Source organism: Rhipicephalus sanguineus, unplaced genomic scaffold, assembly GCF_013339695.2.
Source record: "Rhipicephalus sanguineus isolate Rsan-2018 unplaced genomic scaffold, BIME_Rsan_1.4 Seq568, whole genome shotgun sequence".
NCBI classification, from domain to species: Eukaryota; Metazoa; Arthropoda; class Arachnida; order Ixodida; family Ixodidae; genus Rhipicephalus; species Rhipicephalus sanguineus.
The window spans coordinates 275802-296045 of record NW_023615527.1 but is presented as its reverse complement, the minus strand read 5'-3'; the positions used below and the strand labels follow the sequence as shown (position 1 = coordinate 296045).

The following is a 20244-nucleotide window of genomic DNA, read 5'->3' as shown; positions in this document are numbered from 1 at the left end:
CTGATCTCGATCTCCAGAAATGTCTGAAATTTCGTTGCCGATTCTCAGTTTGTTTAATGGTTATGCATGAACACATGGTAACCGCAGAGAATGCCTCATGAAAAAAAAATGGTTAAGACCAGTGATGCCTGTGCAGCTAATGAACATACTTATTAAAACATGAAGAAAAATATCGGAAGAAGAGATTCACGTGCGGGCCTCGGGGCACTAGCGAGAAGTCGGCGGACCGCGTGTTATGGAACGCTGCTCTAGGTATGGGAACCCTGCTCTAAGAACCCCGCCCAACTACCTCTCAGGTGGTGCAAATTTCCGGAGCCTTCCCTACAGCGTATTTCATGATCATATCGTGGTTTTGGAACGTAAAAATTGCAAGAATTATTGTTTATTATTGTCATAATCACACGTTGTTCATTCGTACGCATCCGCAGATTCACTCGGCGTCCCGACCGCTATCAGTATGCTCGGACAGTGCGACATCATTCTTCTGGTCTCCTGCGTGTTGTCGGCGGGCTTCGCTGCCAACAGGGACACCGTCGGCCCGTTCTCCAAAGCCTCGAGCGGAAAGTGCGCGCCTAAGCCCAATTCGTACGGCATCGGAAACCGGGCGACCTGCACATTCACCCGGGTGCTGGACATCGACTCCCACAGGATGCCGCCGGAAATACCCAGCGTCAAGTGCAAGTGTCCCGGAAACCTGTGCAGCCCCACGGGTGACTTCCGGTGCCAGGAAGTGAAGGAAAAGATCAGGGTGTCCTACCCGCGCTGGAGAGACGGTTCGTGGTGGTCGGTGCAAAACAAGACCTTAGACGTGACCACGGCCTGTATTTGTGCCATGAGCCAAGCTGTAGAGGCGTATGACGACACCGACAGAACGTTGGACGTGATGTACAACGGAGTTCGTTGATGTCGGGGAGGTAACAACGGCATTAGGCACGTCCCCCTCTCTCTCGCTATTTTTCCATAGTGATGGACAGTATCCGCATGTACAGCCAGGTGTTTGTTACTGGCTACACGTGTGAACGTTGTTACGGGCACCGTCATCGACGTGCGCTGTGTGGCTCGCGTTGTTTGGCATTTGGTGTACTAGCTTTTTGACTGTGGTTTATAGAATTCCGCTGAGCTGCGGAAAACTGTAGATAGGCCAGACAGACTGGTGTCTTAATGACGTAGTCGGAGAGGGTTGTTTCATTGAATATACCCTCCCCGACAGAATGGGGGAGGGTATATGCTTTCTTCAAATCAATTTATTTTCTTGACAAGTCAGAGGGAGAGGAGGTCTAAAAGCTTATGCGCCTTACAAATGTTCCCGCCCCTAAGTACACTTCAGCCAGCGATGAACATTTTTTTTGAGTATGTGGCTATTGTGCGTTACGCATAAGCTGTAGTACATCCAAGCCAAGATGAACAGCCATTTAAAATACATATATCCATTATGCGCATACACAATATATGCGCATTTATATAACATTCACAACAGGTCTCCTGATAAAGCATCGAAATATGGATACAAAATGCATTGCGGTCTCTAAACTCGAAATATACTGGGTGTTCCAGCAAACTATAGCAAGAGTTTAAATATATGCCGGGGAACTTTATGACGACGCGGCCATATGCATGTTGCTGACTGTTGCCTGTAGTAAGTCACATTATTTTTAGGGTTCTGCTTAATTGCCCAATTAGGCAAGATTAATTAACGAGCTTCTAAAGCAACGAAGCTGGACAAAAAAAATTCCATTCGAAAGTTGTAGATCGGTTTTCAAAACGTCCGATCGGACATTTTCCAACTTTCTATATGTTGACTATTCGTGTGTTTCTGCTTGCTGCTGGTGTCCGAGAAAAAAATAAATAAAAATACCACGTGACATGCCCGCTTGCACGCCGTAAATGCGGTGCTCCGTAACGTTCCACGTGCAAACGATATGCTTCTCTCACCGCGGTTCATGAAAGCGATAAGCAGGCGCACTGGTTATCGCTTGTGCTGTCGCAAACAGGTTCGTCATCGCACAGCCACTTGTCCTCCCGCCTTTTAAGCCCCATGCAGCACACATTGCCGAGTCATATGGGTTTGTAGCCGGAACTTTAGGAAGTACTGCCAAGGTCAAATTATATTGGTCGCGAAACTTGGAACGGAATGTTGTCGAAAACCTATAGCCACAGATATGAACGCGCGCCTTAAGACTGAAGCGCGACTAGGTCAGGAGGGGCAAATACCGAAAACCAAGAACTCAATGGACTTTTTTTTTTCGAATACTCTTAATTTAATATATATCTGAGTAAACTAGAAATTTACTTTACGGTTTATCTGACGCTTCGCTTAATAGTTTATTGCCTTTTCTTCTTTTTTTCTTCCTTTTTTTGGCGAGCGCAATAAATGAGGGGCGTCTGCAGGCAGTCTGCTATGTGGGCTTGAGTTCAGTTCGGCGCACTGCCTGGTCAACGAGGCATTGCTCACTTTTGCACGGTGGTTTCGTGCGCATCTTCCATTGGTTATTTATTTGCTTATGCGTTGTTTGCTGACGTGACGCTTCAGAGAAGCTGAACTAGCTCACAGAACGTGTAGATAACTCCCATGTGACTGGACACTGCTTTCGCTGGCGCACGGCCGGCGTGCCCTCGCCTTTCGGGACGGTGAAGGCCGCACGCTAAGCGAAGAAACGCCGCACTGTATGGTTGCCAAAGTGCTACTCTCAAGGCTGCTGTCTCATTCCAGGGATGTTCCTCGACTGGGCAACGTGAGTTTTTGAACTATTGTGCCCGTGAGGTATTGTCTTATAATTTCTTCATCTGCAATGTATATGGCGTATATTGAAAGTGCACTATCTGGCTAATACAACAAGCTTGCTTCTACAATCTTTATGGTTGATCTTGATTTTCACTCGCATGCGCTGGCTAGCCATAAAGACGCAATAAAATCGCGTAGTTATCAAAAGCATGTAAAAGGTCAGCAATTAAAAAAATTCAATTTGGCACCATGTAGTGCGAATGTTGCGACGTGGCTTCCGGTTGTGACGTCATATTTTATTTTTTATTTTTGTTTGCGATATGTAGCATCGAGCCGCCAACTAGTTGACACATGGGCTTCTATGGAAATGTTGCTACCAGACGCCTTGGTACTGCAAGTGGGTACGCAAACGCCACACGGTATTTTTTTTTGCATTTCGCGGGCATCTGTAAGCAGCAGAAAAACACCAATAGTTAACTAATAGAAAGAAAGAAACTGTCTAGTCGGTCGTTTTGAAAAGCGATCTAAAACTTTTAAGTGTAATTTCTTTCCTTGTTTTGTTGTTTTAGAAGTTGATGAACTTTGCCTAATTAAGCAGACTACCGGAAACAAAAACTATTGGACTTACTGCGTACAAAACTCAGCAACATGCGTTTGGTCGCGGCATCATAAAGTGCGTCGGCATATTTTTAAACTCTGGATAGAGTTAGCTGGGGCACCCTGTATACAGTTATCGCACAGACTGTTATACCACATTGAACATATTGCATGCAATTCTGAATCTAGCGAACGCGGAGATGCCTCATATCCCAAACTTGAATGAACGCTTGAGCTACGACACAAGTTCCTAGCCGCATATTGGTCAGAAAAACAACAACAACAACAACACAACAACAACACAACAACAACAACAACAACAACAACAACAACAACAACAAAATTCAGCCAGTTCCATGCCGTCGGATAGCGAAGCTGTAAGTGCGTGAGTGTATGCGATTGGCTAGCGAGATCACGTGGTGTCGTAAATCTGTCCTAAACCATTTCGACCGTCGCTATCATTTCAAGCACAATCATTATCTAGCATGATCATCATGATTTCGAGCATCATATTCATAATTTAGTTTGATTTCGTCATTCACTTCCCCCTCTGGTCATGATAACCGGCGTGACGCCTACTACTACTATTACTACTACAACTACCGCAATTACTACTACCACCACTACTACTACTACTGCTACTACTACTACCTACTACTACTATTACTACTACTACTACCTACTACTACTACTATTACTACTACAACTGCTGTTACTACTACTACTATACTACTACTACTACAACAACAACTACTACGACGACGACGACGAAGACAGCTTGGCTGTGAAAAATAATTATGAAACTCCTCAGGGCAAACAAACAAACAATTATGAAACGCGAACAAGGCAAAGACGTTTAATTACTAAAATGACATCACGAAATTGATACATTACCACGTTTTTGAAACAGGCGCATGATAAGCTTGAAGGCGAAATCAGGGAGGCATACTGATTAATCTTGAAGAAAACAGTGGTGTCAGTACGACATCATTATCAGTCTTGAAAACGGAAGTTGATTTCTTGACAGGCTTCGTCTGATTTGGCGATGACGCGTGCACACTATATATGTCATTTGTTGTGATTAAACGTTCACTTGAAAGTCGGCGCTCGTCCAGTTTTCGTCCCGTCTCCTCTCGTCCTTCTCTCGTTTGCGCTGCACAATTCCTTCGCTATGAACCAACGAGCCAATTCCAAGGTTCGCCGTGAAAGCTTGACTTCTCGATTACGGACCCTTGTTGGTGTTCGATGTTCGATCTCCTCCCGCACCGGCGACGGCCGTCAGGCTCACGGCACACACGCACGAAGTACTCAGCTCCACCGTCCCGTTGGTTAGCTCCAAGCCGTCGAGTCCGCCGCGGTACAGCACCCGAAAAGTGCTCCTCACCTCCTGACAACGGTAATCGCCTTCGGAATGGCACAGGTTGCCCGGGCAGTTGCACTTCACGACGGGCAACTCGGCCGGCACTCTCGTCGCGTCCACGTCGACGGTCGTCGTGAAGGTACAAGTCGAGCGCGCGCCGATGTTCGCACCCCTCGGCTGCGGCGAACATTGTCGTTGGCGAACAGCGCCCTCTCGAAGACGGTGAGCCTCCGGGCCTCCAAGGAAGCTGCGTACAGGAGAACGCAGGTGACGATGGTGGCGCACGGAGACATGTCGACGCACGGGTTGCCGGAGACTTCAACACTCTGACTAGGCACATGTACGCACGGTCCTTCTATGCGGTTGCAGTTGTCTGAAAGCACGGTAGAACTAGCGTCGGTAGCGCCTTATATGCGCTGTTTGCGAGCGCACGAAGCTTACACACCGATCGTTTGCGGCTATGTTTGCCACAGGATGATTGCCGATGAAGGACACGCACCGCGCCGTGGCCCATTCTATCTGCAACTCACTTGGCGATCGTGAAGGGTGGCGGCAAAGCTCATGAACGAAATAAAAAAAAAAGTTTTCTTCGCGGATGCATTGAACAACTCTTATTTCCAGAAGTTGCGAGGGTCATTCGCAAGGACGGGTCTGGAATTTTGTTATGTTTTCTGCGATGGTGAGACGTACCACGTTTAGAGTATATAGCTCAGGCGGAGAAATTGCCGCTCAAGTCTTCCCCGCCTGTTGTAACATCGCCTCTGCCATCACCGTCATCAATAAAAAAAAAAGCCCGGTAACAAAATTCCTTTCTTTGTGTGTAACTTCTGCAGGCTCTGCTTTCTCCCTCGCGAAGGTCGACAAGTGCATCTGCGGCTAAAAGTGGCTCGCTCGGGATTTCCCGCCCATTCTCAGAGCACGCGTTTTTTTTTTTTTAACAGCGGAGTTTTTTATGCCACCCGTTGGTTGTAATCCGTCAACAGAAAAGATCATCATCATGAACCGGCACGGGCTATGTCCGTCTCTTCTTCATCTTCTGCTTCGCTCTCAGGAGACGTGCGCCAATGTGTCCTGCGTGGGATGGAATATTTTTGATGGGTGAAAGAACGAGTACAAATAGAGAAAAGGAAATAGATACAAAGAAAGATACCCAGGATCCGAAGGTGAGCATCGTAACTACTCGGCTATCCAGGCACGCTAGAAGAGGATAGCACAGCCTTGTATTTCTTTTTATTTACAAATACTGCAGGCCCTTCTCGGGCCCAAGCAGGAGTGGGTACATGAATATACAAAAACAATACTACAACAAAAATTACAACTGTCGCCAACGTACATTACACAATACATGTTTACAATCAATAAGCTAAAAAAATGTCCTTCGCAATCCGACACATAACAGTACCGTAACAGTAAGAAAACATGCACATACAACAATTGAAACATCAGGCAAATGTATAAATAATAATATCTGGGGTTTAACGTCCCAAAACCACGATATGATTATGAGAGACGCCGTAGTGGAGGGCTCCGGAAATTTCGACCACCTGGGGTTCTTTAACGTGCACCTAAATCTAAGTACACGGGCCTCAAACATTTTCGCCTCCATCGAAAATGCAGCCGCCGCGGCCGGGATTCGATCCCGCGACCTTCGGGTCAGCAGTCGAGCACCATAACCACTAGACCACCGTGGCGGGGCATGTAAAATAAGGCTAAGCAACCCATAAGACTATGCAGCAGACGAAAAAGCGAACGCAAGAAGCAACTATATGTGTACTTTCATTGTGACACAGTATAAAATAGTTCAGGTATAGTAAGGTGGTGGGAAAGAGAAGTGAGGGTGAGGGGGAAAGAGGAGGAGGGGAGAGAGTACAGCACAGCATATAAGAAAGACAGAAATAGAGAGAAAGAAAGGGAATAAAAACAGCAAGAGAAAGAAGAAAGAAAAAGACAAAAAGAGAAAAAAAATCAAAGAAAAAAGAGGGAAATATAAAGACAAAACGAGAAAGAGATAGAAAGAAAGAGGAGGCGAAAAATGGAAACCGAGAGAGAGAGAAACAGAAAGAGAAGATAAGAGAAAGAAAGATGGAAGGAGCGAGAAATAGAGAGAAATGTATATACAAAGAAAGAAAGAAAGAAAGAAAGAGAAATGAACAAAGAAGACATAGAAAAAACAATGAGAAAAGTGAAAAAACAAAGAAAGAGGAAGAAAGAAAGAGAGAGCAAGAAGGCCGCCCAGCTCTGCACTTCCTCCATGCTTGGCCACGCTAGTTCGAAGCTCGCGTAATTTTGTTTTTTCCATCTCTGTTCATTGATGCTGGCAACAGCGCGTATTTTTGCGTATTCATGCTGTAACGTACTTGGACGCACTGGACGCACCACAACACCGAACGTGCTGTGGTGTGTTCAATCTAGCTAAGCACGTTGCAGCGCGATTACCCAAGGCCATGCCAACCAGCTTATACTTCTGCTCTTCTAATAGAACATCTACAAGATGCCCAACTATCTCTAGCCAGAGTTTAAAAATAAGCCGATGCAATCTACGACGATTCGACCGAATGCATGTTGACGACTTTTGCATGGAATAAGTCAATTTTTTTTCTTTTCTTCCTAATTGCCTTATTAGGTATTTTAATTAACTTTTAAAGCAATAAATATGGGCAAAAAAATCTAATGAGAAAGCTGTAGGTCGGCTTGCAAAACGTCCGATTAGACAGTTTCTAACTTTATATCCGTTTTGCATTAGTCTTTTTTCTGCTACAAAAAAAAAAAATACCACGTGACAAGCCCGCTTGCGCGCTTTTGCGCGCCGTGATTGCAGTGCTTCCTAACGTTCCGCGTGCAAACAACCGTAGCACTTCGCCGGGTATGCTCTCCTGACAGAAGAGCGACGACGGGATGGCTCTGCGATGACGCACGTTTTGGCTAGCGGCTACACAAGCGATAACCGCTGCGTATGCTTATCCCTGTGATAAACCGTCGCGAGGGAAGCATATCTTCTTACGCGGAACGTTATCGAGCACTGCAATCATGGCGCGCCTAGGCGCGCAAGCAGGTGTGTCACGTGATATTCGTTTAGTATTTCGCGGGCATCTACAGTAAGCAGAAAAACACTAATAATTAACATATATAAAGTTACAAACTGTCTAATCGGTCGTTTTGCAAACCGATCTACAATATTTCTCTATAACAATTATGGCTAGCTTCGCGCTTCATAAGTTAGTTAATTAAACATGCCTAATTAGCAATATAAGCGGCAAACAAAAAAATAGTGTGATATACTCCATGCAATAACAAGCAAGATGCATTTCGTCGCGTCGTCATAGAGTGCGTCGTCATATTTTTAAACTCTGGCTAAAGAAAGCTGCCCAGAAGACGGAAAACGCCAGGAGATATTAGCGTGGTCGTTCTGTGTATACTCAAAGGTTTAGGGGCCCTTTAAAAACGTAAGTGCATAGTCGAATTCTGCCGAACTGTGCTGAAGTCACCATGTACACCCTTTGCTGCTTGTATTAAATATGTTGGGAAACATTTTGAAAGGAGCACCAGTGAGCCAGTGAGCCCAAAGGAGCACCAGTGAGAAAATACACTACGCGGCCAACGTTGTTTTTGCAAAATAGATGCTATTGTGTCAAAGCATCAATGCGCCTTATTGAATGAAGAAGGGTCGAAAGGAAGAAGGTTTTACTCATGAAAACAATACAAAAAAAAAAAAAAAAACGCCAGACACTCCTACATAGGCAGCAGAATTGCTGATGAAATGGATTCCGAGCTTTTCTCGAGAGCATAGATTACGGGTAACCATTGTTCTGAATCACATAATAACCTTATCTAACATGAAGCATTCCTGTTTGACTCAGAACTGTTGTAGTTCGACATCCTCGCGACATCCTCGATTCTGTGAGTTCGATTGAGTGCATTTAATCGCTAAATCTAGCAACTGTGCAGATGCCTTAAATATACATTTGGTTACAACCTAGGAATGAGTGTAAGCTCCGCCAACAACCGTCGCTTTCTCGACCAGAGAAAATTTGCGTATAAGTGCCATCCAATCGCATTCGCCCATTTTCCATGACGTCAAGCACCATTCGAGTGTGTCAGGCAGGTGGTTTTCCCGTTGAGACACATGTTCTGGTTGCTGGTTTTTGATCAGAACAGTGAACTTCCTTGCAGATTTCACCAAAGATTCTGACATCACTTTTCAAAAAAATGTAATAATTTAATTGTGGACGAAGAATATTTAATTTTTAATACGCGTAGAACTTACATTAGTAATGAAAAATTACTAATAGTTACATCGGAACAACCTCGCACCACTCGCTTCCACACTTGAGCGGCATGCCACACAGTTCAGGCGGTGGAGCTTGTATTCGTCTAAAACTCGATTACAACCTAAGCAAGAAGTGTCAGCTCGGCCACAGCCATCGCTTTTCCTCCGAAAGAGAATTGCGTAAATGCTCCATTCAATTGCGCTTACCCATATTCGTGACGTCAAACGTTTCTCGAGTGTTCAGATAACTGACTATCCCATAGAGACATACGTTGTGTCGCTAGATTTAGGTCGGAAGTATGAATGTACTCGTGAATTTCCTTGGGGATTCCGACGTCGCTGCTAGGCCAATGTAATTTTTAGTGATAACGACAAAGCTTTAATTCTTAATATGCCTTGTATTTGCAGTAGCCGAGATAAAGTACTCACGGTTCGAGCAGAGACCAGCTAGCACGACTGCCTTCTACAGATGAAGTGCAGGCCCACCACAGTTCTGTGAGCAGACCTTAAATATTTTTAGGTTAACAGAGTTATAGGTTGCAACCGAATATAGAATTTGAATGCATTCATGGGCGACGACTGGCTTTCCAAGTCAAATTCCTCTCGGAACAAATATTGGCGTCTTGATGGCTCTAGGACGGGCTCTTGTTGACGTTCGAGATTCGGTCTCCTCCCCCAGCGACGGCCGTCCGGCTGACGGCACACACGCACGACGTTGTCAGCTCGACCGTTCCATTGACCAGCTCCGTCCCGCCACGGTAGGCAACCCGAAAAGTGCTCCTCACCTCCTGACAACGGTAATCGCCGTCGGAACGGCACAGGTTTCCCGGGCAGTTGCACTTAACGACGGGCAACTCGGCCGGCACTCTCGTGGCGTCAACGTCGACGGTCGTCGTGAAGGTACAGGTCGCGCGCTCACCGATGCTCGCACCTCTCGGCTGCGGCGCACACATGTCGTTGGCGAACAGCGCCTTTTCGAAGACGGTAAGCCTCCGGGCTCCAAGGAGGCTGCGTACAGGAGAACGCAGGTGACGAAGGTTGCTGCAGGTGACATCTGGATGCAGCCGTTGACAGTCTTCTACACTGGAAAAGGCACTCAATCCTGCTATCTATGGTTGCTGTTATTTGAGAGTGCGGCGAAACCACTGTCGATAGGGCCTTATATCGTTTCCTACAGGAAATCCCCGTTCGTAACGTCGGCGTTTCTGAATACCTCAACCGCCATGTTTTGACTCCGGTGTATCGCATTTGTCGTGGTAGGTATGGAAGGTACGTATAGATAAGTGGATCAGACGCACGGAAGGATGTTCCCGCCGTCGGCCTCGGCGCTTCCTCCGGTGCAGTCACTCCATCCGCCACGCCGGCGCGACAGGCCCTTAGAAAACGGTACAGTCGAAGCTAACAGCTTCGAAATGAAACGCGCACGAAGTCGCGAGGCGATGGAAAATTAAGAACGTTTGTGAATACCAGTCATCAAACGACCCGCCACGTTTGTCTCGTAGTTATGGTGCTCGACTGCTGACCCGACGGTCGGAGGATCGAATCCCGGCTGCGGCGGCCGCATTTTCTATGGAGGCGAAAATGCTTGAGGCCCGTCCTATTAGATTTCGGTGCGCGTTGAAGAACCTCAGGTGGTCGACATTTTCGGAGCCCTCTACTACGGCGTCCCTTATAGTCACATCGGGGTTTCCGGACATTAAACGTCAACAGTTTTATTAATATATTACCAGTTATAAAACACTGGCAGGACCATTCTTTAAATAGCCCCAAGTTGAAACTCATTGTATAGTTTTCCGTTTCAGGCATTTACAGAATCTAGAGCGCAAGCACGTAAGTGCTGAAAGAAAGATAACGCAGTGAGGGAATGTAGGAAAGCAAAGAATGGGAAGCAGGAAGAGCTGTGTACGTCCATATTTTGTCTTCCTCCCATCACTGCGTTACCTTTCTTTCGGCACTTACGTGCTTGCCTTGCGGATTCCGTAAAATGTACGTAAACCAGCTCGCAACATCGGCGTCCTTCTCGGACATATATCTGTTTATAGTGGTCGAGAGTTGGACTACGGTACACAAAGTATGCATAGATACGTAAGTTCGTATTGAGTCAGGGCAGGTCGACGATAATGAGTCGCCACAACCATGGTTGGAATCTTCGCGCACAAATTTTACGAAGCTGGCCCTAACAATGCCGAATCTGGAGGTTTACAGCTTCACATTTACGAATAACACGTTACAACGAGGGGAATGCCACCGCGAGGTTACTGGTCCTTCTTGTGCAAATGAGTAACCCCGCTAATGTTTGAATACCTATATTAGGCAACAACCTAAGACTGAATGTAAGCTCCGCGCACAGCCATCGCTGCATGCCCCACCCAGATAGAATTTGCATAAATGCCCCATCGAGCGGCGAATGTTTTAGTACCTATACTCGGCAACAACCTAAGACTGAATGTAAGCTCCGCGCACAGCCATCGCTGCCCCACCCAGATAGAATTTGCATAAATGCCCCATCGAGCGGCGAATGTTTTAGTACCTATACTGGGCAACAACCTAAGAATAAATTAAATCGCCGCGCACAGCCATCATTGCCCCATTTAGATAGAAATTGCATAACTGCCCCATCGAACGGCGAATGTTTCAATACCTATATTTGGTTACAATCCGTGTTGTGAAACTCCATTTTGTGAGTCAGGCAGGTGATTTTTTGATCCAGACACATGTTCGGGTGGCTGCTTTTCAATCAAAAGCGTGGACTTCTCGGCAAATTTCAGCGAAGATTCAGACGTCACTTCTCCGTCAAATGCGTTGTTTCAATTGGAGACGAAGAACTTTTAATTCTTAATATGCGTAGAATTTACATCAGCAGTGGAAATAATCAGCCGGTTCCGTGCCATGAAAAACGTCGGACAACTAAGTGCGCTAGTGTATGTGATTGGCTAGCGAGATCATGCGCATGATCATCATTGTTTAGCATCGTTTCATCACCATTTCGATTTAGAATCCCCACCACGGTCATTTTCAGCATCATCACCATCTTTATTCACTTCCCCTCTGGTCACGTGACCGTGTGAGTACTACAACAAAAGGCGACAGCAACAAGAACAACACAACAAAACAACGACTACTATACTACTACTACTACTACTACACTACTTACTACTACTACTACTACTACTACTACTACTACTATACTAACAGGGCGTAGCCAAGGGGGGGGTTGGGGGGGGTTCAAACCCCCCCCCCCCGAAATTTACAAATTTTGCTTGCGCATATATACACGCACACATACAAAACGCACGCACGGACATACATAAAGTATGGTTGAACACCCCCCCCCCCCCCGAAAAAAATTTCGGGCTACGCCCCTGATACTAATACTACGGTTAGAACGGAAACCACGTAGCGCGACTCTCTTGCACAGATGAACGGCAGGCGCGACCCAGTGCAGGAGGTGGAGCTTGTCTTTATTCTTAGGTTTGACGGATTATAGAACGAACGCATGCACGGGCGACGACGTATTCCAAGTCTCGTTCCTATCTGTAGAAATCGCTCGATAGCGCTAGATGGGTGGTCTCTGTTTAGGCAGGCCATTTGGAGTACTGCCGCCCGAGCGGCGGCCGTGCGGGTGACGGCGCAGACGCAAGAAATGGTCAGCTTGACCGTTCCGTTGACGAGCTCCGTACCGCAAACGATAGGCCACCCGAAAGGTCCTCCTCACCTCCTGACAACGGTAATCGCCGTTGGAATGGCACAGGTTGCCCGGGCAGTTGCACCTCACGACGGGCAGCTTGGCCGGCACTCTCCTCGTGTCAACGTCGACGGTCGTCGTGAACCTACAAGTCGCTCGCTCGCCGATGCTCTTGCCTCCCGGCTGTGGCGAACACTTGTCGTTGGGGAACAGTGCCCTCCCGAATACTGAAGGCGCTAGACGGTCCTCCAACGCAGCTGCGTGCAGGAGAACGCAGCTGGTGACGATGGCACATGCATAATACATCTTGATGCGGCGGATGATGGATACTTTCACACTCCGGCAAAGGCACCTTAAACCCAGGGGCGCAATCCCGTACGCTTTCTGTGTAGGAACAGAACGCCACGTCACGAGAAAGCGAGAGGGAGCAATGGTCCCTTCTGTGCTGGTTCTTTGCCTAGCAGACGACAAAATGATCGACAGCACTGCCTTTTCCGTTGCTGTTCTCACGTCTGACCGTCGAACCAGACTCGACCAATCCCGTGCGGCGCGATAGAACGTTCTATCACAGAACGTGTACAAGATTACGCCCCAGTTTTAGTATGGTTGCAGTTTTTGAAACTGCGGCACGAGTGCTGAAACTGCACGAGTGCAGTTTGCATTGCACGTTGCACGTGCAGTGTTACGATGCAGTGAGACTGCACGAGTGCTGAAACGGCACGAATGCTGAAACTGCGGCACGAGTGCAGTTTTTTGAAACTGCGGCACGAGTGCTGCGGCAAGAGGGCTTCATGTTTCCTACCGGAAAGACCCCTTTCTCCGTCGGCGTTTCTCAGAAGATAAACCGTTATGTCTCGTCTGCGTTGTATCGCGTCTGTCGTGGTGGATAGAAGGTACATACATATAGATAAGTGGACCAGACGTACGGAAGGATGTTACGGGCGTCGGCCTCGGCGCTTCCCTCCGGTGAGGTCTCTCCAGCCGCCATGCTGGCATGAAAGTCAACCAAGAGACACGGTACAAACGCAACACCTTCGAAATGAAACATGCGCACGGAGTCGCCGGGCGATAGAAAATCGAGGAGGTTTCGCGAATACCAGTTGCCAAACATTGGCAGAATGAGCCTTTATAGAGCCCTAAGCTGAAACCTAATGTATAGTTTCCGTCTCATTCATTTTACAGAATCTGCAACACAAGCGCTTAAGTTCTGAAAGATAACAAGATAACTAAGCGAGAGAAGAAAGGAAGGAAAAGAGGGAAGTGCAAAAAGCGCAGTGTGTACGTCCCTTTTTTCCTACCCTTCAGCCTTGCGTTACCTTTCTTTCAGCACTTAGGTGATTTCGCTGCAGATTCTGTAACCAATTCGCGACATCACCGTCCGTCCCGTACGTATCTCTGTTTACCGTGGTCGACGATTGGATTGCGGTACACGAAGTCAGCATAGATACTTAGTGCGTATCGAGTCAGGGCAGGTCGACGACAATGCATTGCCAGAACTATGGTCGGAATCTTCGTGCACAAATTTTCATACTACTGACACTAACATTGCCGGATATTGACGAAAAGGCAGCTGGACTATTGCAGCTTCACATTTACGAATAGAACGTTAGAACGAAAAGAAATGCCTCCGCGAGGTCAACTTTCTTGTGCAAGTTAGTATAAACACGGCGAATGTTTTTCAACCCAGCTTTTTTTTAAAAGAAGAATTCGGTGTTTTGGAGGCGTTGCTCATTCAGTCGATAGGTAACACGCCTCATGTAGCCTCCGACTGCTAGGTGTCGACGAAGGTGCCTCTATGGGCGTCTTGGAAAGTGATCTCACACCTAAAAACTTTGCACTCATGCTCAAGGAGTCGCGAAGTTGTTGAAGCATCACCGTGTATATACCTAATCTTGGCTAACACGTGCTGCTGAAACAACGCAGGGTTCAGGGGAAGACGAAGGCTCGAGGCAATGAGAATGATGAACAAGTAGTGTCTCCGGAGCCAATGTTTCCACTGCCTAGAGATGTCGGCCAGGGGCTCCCGGACGTCTAGGAGCCCAACCACACTCACTTTGATTATTTCAAATAAAGTCGTATCCATCCATCCATCCATCCATCCACAAGTGGTCTTGTCCTCGTGCTGCCTTGACGATGATAAATCCGCTTATCGCAACGCTGGCTCCGGCAGCATTAGCTGTTCATCAATTTCTAACATCATGTAACGTAACGTCATGTAAGTTTGGCTGGAGATCACTAAGAGACGCCGTACAGAAAAAAACAACGAAGGACCACCCCCCTCGTGCGATGGCGAAATCCATCGATGACGCCGCACTTCCAAAATCGATACGTTAGGTTCCGATAAGACGTGTCTCTGGTGCGAAGATTCACATCCTCGGTGGTTCTAGATTAGGTGAGGCTCACCTTCAGCAATGAGCTAGAACCTTGTGATCTAACGCTGTCACAAGATCACCGCCAGCTGCTTCTCACAGGGTCGCTAGCCTCCCGGTTAGCTCAGATGGTAGAGGGACAGTCAGGAAAAGGCGTTGGTCCCGGGTTCGAATCCTGGTCCAGGATGGTTTTTCTGCAAAGTGTGAAACTTTCTCCCTGAGAAATCTGTAGGAATTCCGTGATAGCTTTGTCCAACAAACGGATAGACGACTCTTTGTACAGACAAATGCAATAAGTCTTGCCTCAGCACAAAACAGTCGTCTGGTTGTATTGAACACCTTAGACAGTACATCCATTAAGCATTCTTCCAATTTTAACCTGTACGGCAAATGCAGAAGTGTTTGGCTTTGCACGGTACTTATAGCACTTATCTATATAACAATAAATTGAAAGAAAGACCAAAGATCACTTTTTTAGCTTTTTAAGAATCGTAATACTGCTCCGCAATGTTCGCGTCAAAGTACAATGGCCAATGGGCAAAAAAAGTGTCACACATCGTTTACTTCTCGGACTAGACTGCAATCATCAGAAACGTTAAACTGCATTATAACTGCATATTTCTCAGCAATAAACCAATGACTTTTCTCGATTAAGTAATGATCCTGTATCACGTGCGCTTCGGTATTACGCATGGCATCACTCGCAATTAGCGCGGATTTAGGCACGCATTTAGTGTGTATGGATACGCAAAATCCTGCTGACCTAAAATGCGCTTCTATTAGTAACAGCTGTGCACTAACTTAAGAGCAGGAAGTTACACTCTCACTCACCTTTGGGAATTCAGTATCCGAAATACAAAGCAATAGTAACCAACGCAGAAACGACAACAAAACGGTTGTTGTCGCACCGTGGCCGTTAGTTGAAATGCCAAGCGAAGACCGTGATATAGTTTACTGCAGCAGAGTAGTGCGAGTACAACGTCCTAAAATGTTCTTGTGCACGTAGTATGGGTTGTGATCACTTCACTTGTTCCCACGATGTAGCTCTAGTTCCCCCACTCATGTGACTGAACTGCTGCGACTGCAAGAGCTGCTGACATCGCTCGCAACAGAACGCCGTATGGTGTGAGGCCATCTTGTCTCGTTTCCTCTCACGACCCGCCGAGAAACGTACGCGCGTAACTAAGACGGCATCAAAATCAGTATCGTTGATGTGGAGCCAGTTGAACCAGTCATCGCTTTACCTGTGGCCAGCGTTTCCACGCAATTTCAATGCCACACTATTCAAGGAAGTCGAAACGACGAAGGCGGTAAGTCTGACCTGCGTCGTCGGCTCTACTTAGAGGTAATGGCATATGCTACCTTAAGGTAGCATATACAGTAACTCTAGCTCTACTGTGCCGGCTGCGCCCTCCCACAGCAACGATAAGAAATAGAGAGCGGTGTGAGAGCGGCCAGAAGAGATAAGGCGAAAGCGGTGGGAGAAAAAACGCGGCCTCCGCGACTCATTCCGGTATTGCATTGACGCTCATCGCGGAGGCCACGGTTAGAAAAGAAACGTCTGGCGCGCCGTCGAGAGAGCGCCATTTGCGCGAGGTACTGATGGTCACATTTATTTACAGACACCCAGTATTACGCGACGCGTTCAACTCTGCAACCTACAGGAAAGAAACTGTCGCATCCGAAGCGAGTCGATTGGCTTACGCTGTCCACGCTTCCGACCAGGTTCCTTACCGACTCCGAATCTCTCGGAGTCTGCTGGCGAAACGAAGCGGCTTGCCGCGCTCTCCGGAAGCTTCGGCGGATGGAGCTGCCGACACTTCGAAAGAAGCCGCCACCCTCCGGCTGACGCTCACGATCTGCTTGCTGACGCTGCAGTTCTTGCGCCTCCTGCACTCGCTTCGCCGACACTTGGTAGAGTTTCTCTAAGTGGGGTTGCATGGCAGAGACGCACGAGTGAATCTCGACAAGTTGCCTTTTTCGTTCTTCCACGGCATCCGTGATGCTTTCGACGGACGGTACGGCGTCCAGCGTTGGGTTAAGGCCAGCGGAAGCTGCCGCAGCGCCACCGGAAGCGATGCATCCGTCCACGTTACAATGTGCAGGCAAGTTCTTGAGCAGCACAGTCTCCCGACTTACTGAGCACGGGATGGAGCGGTACTCGCACTCTGTCTCGTAGTGCCGGAGCAGAGTCTCCAAGGTGCCAGAAAAGTCGCAGCCTTTGTCTTCATTCCAGCAGTGGGCCTGAAAAAAATCGTAGTTTTGTTTCGGAGTGAAGCAATGAACGCGAGAGCAGTAAATTGTAATGTTATACGAATTAAGGCTGGCAGCTCTCTCTTTTGGATCCGATGTCGCGTAACTACACAAAACACTGATTTAAGGGAATGCGGCCGCTCCGGGACTGAAGCGGTTTTCGTGCTCATAGTATTATAAACGCTAAGTAACCCTTGAGAAGAGAGCACACTAAGTTTACGAGTCGTATCCTGACGACTGTCGAGAAAGCGCACCTGACAATGCCCCTCGATTAACGCAGCCCCCAACCCCGTACCCTCCCCTACCCTCCCCTGGCGTCCCTTCATGCTCCTTACGAAAGACGGGTGGGGCGTTTCCTCTTTGCTTGAGGAGCAATCGACGGCAGGCCTCGCACGCGGGCTTGTGTCAACGCTTGCGCCCTCCATGCGATGGAGATGGCCGGCTTGTTTCGTCTCTGCTTGAGCCGCGTTCCTCACAAGCGCTCGCGAGTTTTTACACGCCGGTAAAATACAATCCGCTGGGTAACGTTGTCAATTCGCACTTTATATGAAAATTGACTGCGACGGTAAAAACCGGTCGAGAGTGTCCATATAATTGCTACTGCAATAAAAGAACAAAGCATGATCGGCGAAAACCACTCCTCCTTTCTCGCTCGTTGTGCTTTAGCCGCTTCCAGTGACAGTGCGTCCCCCGAACGACAGGTTCCTCGTTCGGAGCACCTAGGTTGAAAGTCAACAATAAAGCCTGAAAACCGCTTAGTAGTTTTTCAAAGGAGCACTTGTGGCGATGTCGTACTTTCACTGGAATTAGGAGCGGCAAAAGCTGGACGAGCCAGAAAGGAAGAGCAATACGGTATTACTATAGCGTGTACGGCACGCTATTGCTGTACAATTGCTAGAACGTCCCAACGCAAGCGAATAACCGGAAGCTTATGCAAGTGCAACTGAATACCAAGTTCGTAAGTTCATTCGCTCATTCGTACTTTGTTTATCCAGGTGATAACGCTACGAAGGAAACAAAACAGATGCCCACTGTGGAAGGCCGATAAGTACTCGCGAGTGAGTCTATCAGACACTCCACGCATCCCATTTCAATGGTTTCAATTGATACGTTAGTCGAGCAATAGCATCACTGACGTGAGTACACTTGAACAATTAAATATGAAAAGCTGGCTCGCATATCTCTAGCATGATGTCACAGGATGCCGCTGTCATTGGTGGGGTTTGGAATTGTGGTTCAGAAATTGAGTTGGCTGTATGTAAAGTCCCGCGGTTTCGGTTTATGCATGATAATAAAAGAAGACACATAACTTTTTGTAAGGTCAATTTTCACTCTACTTTCCCCCGAAAAAATACCCTTCTATTTTTGCCAAGAACAAGCTTAAGAAAACGGCAATTTTTCAAGAGAGGTGGAGCGAAAACTCGAAGGGAGGTCGGAGCTAGGCCTCTGTGCACGAAGGTGCACGTTAAAGGGACCCTGAAATGGTTTTGACGATTTTGTACGAACACATTGAGCCGGTAGAGCAAGTCCTAAGGATCATTTACAGACCGATTTAAGCTCTGTGCGTAAACTGTGTAATTTATTACAAGGCTTTGAAGCTGCGAATCGCCACCGATCACAGCGGCTCAGCCAAACGCGTTTTCAAACCGCCCACTTCCAGTGCGCGTCGTATTGGAAGCGCGACGTCACGCAGGCGGCTGATCTGATTGGATATGTCCAGTACACGTCACTGAACCTCCTGTGGGCAGCGAGCGTCGTTTGCCTGTATTACAACGTACTCTGTGTTGACGTGAGCCGAGCGACAGTGTTTATCTCGAGGTTTCTTTTCTTCGACATAATTAATTGTCCTAGCCGTGTTGTGTACCACCTATCTAGCAATTTCTAGCAATTGGTGACTTGTAAAGCTGCGGCATCGTGCAATGTTCGTGAGGCATCTGGCGAGCGGAATCCCTTCAGCTCGTCGCTGCAATGAGCGTCGCGCTCTCGCTATCCGTTCAACGCCACGATCCACGTTTTTGTGGCTGTAACTTCACCCCTGAAGACACAACCACATTGCCCGAGTTTACGCTTATCGGTGATCGTTCCCGAATTAGTTTTGTTGGTCCGCATGCTTTTGCAGATTGTCGCCGTACAGGAGAATAAAATACGATCTGCTGGTAGTGTGGCGGCACCTGTCGGAGCAGATATCAACCACTCCGCGAGCTTCGTCTTTGTTGGGCCTCCAAGATTGCGCGCAACCTGTCGGCGCACAATATCTGAGGCCATGACGAAGCTCAAACCGTCGAGTGCGCTCATGAGAGCGCTGCGATCGCCGGCGATGTCAGGGTGTCTGTGAGTTGAGGGTGCAAGGCAGTGGTGAGGAGGAGGGTATAGATGTAAATTCCGTAGCGGCCTTGGTAGATAGTGCGTCGTTTAATTTCTGGTGCGAATCATTTGGCGATGCCCCTGTCTAAACGCTGACAAAACTTCAAAAAACCGTTTCAGGGTCCCTTTAAAGAACACCAGGTGGTTGAAATTTCTGGAGCCTTCCACTACGGCGTCCCTCATAATCATATTGTGGTTTTGGGACCTATATCCCCGACAATTATTATTATTATGTGACCTTTAATAGTTGATTTCAGTGTTCCCTCTCATATCGCGCACGACTGTACATAATCTGTGCTTGACAAGCTGTTTGCTTCGCATAGAATGCATCGCTTCGATAGTTGTCCGACCCAGAGGGCGATTCGACCACTCACCTTCAAGGAGTTCGATATCGTTTCCGGAAGCGGTATCATCCGGAGTTCGTCCTTCCCGCAGGACTGCCTGTCGATGGGACAGACTGTCTCACCCGCCGAAGTGCTCGCTTCGTGGCAAAGGTCGCACAGGGCGTGCTTGCATGGGAGTAGCGCCGTTTCTCGCGGAATCACGTGGCAATGCTCACAGACGTGCTCGCGCGGGACATCTGCGACCAGCCTCAACGGCCTCCAGTTGACGCCTGCAACGACGTGC

The 20244-nt window shown here is 47.7% G+C and overlaps 1 protein-coding gene across 1 annotated transcript; it reads left to right on the top strand.

Moving 5' to 3' along the window:
* The first annotated feature begins 429 nt into the window (after positions 1–429).
* Positions 430–1294, top strand: LOC125756734 (uncharacterized). Its single transcript, XM_049411647.1, has one exon. The coding sequence runs from the start codon at positions 458–460 to the stop codon at positions 902–904; it is 447 nt and encodes a 148-aa protein (XP_049267604.1). The 5' UTR covers positions 430–457; the 3' UTR covers positions 905–1294.
* Positions 1295–20244: the final 18950 nt, after the last annotated feature.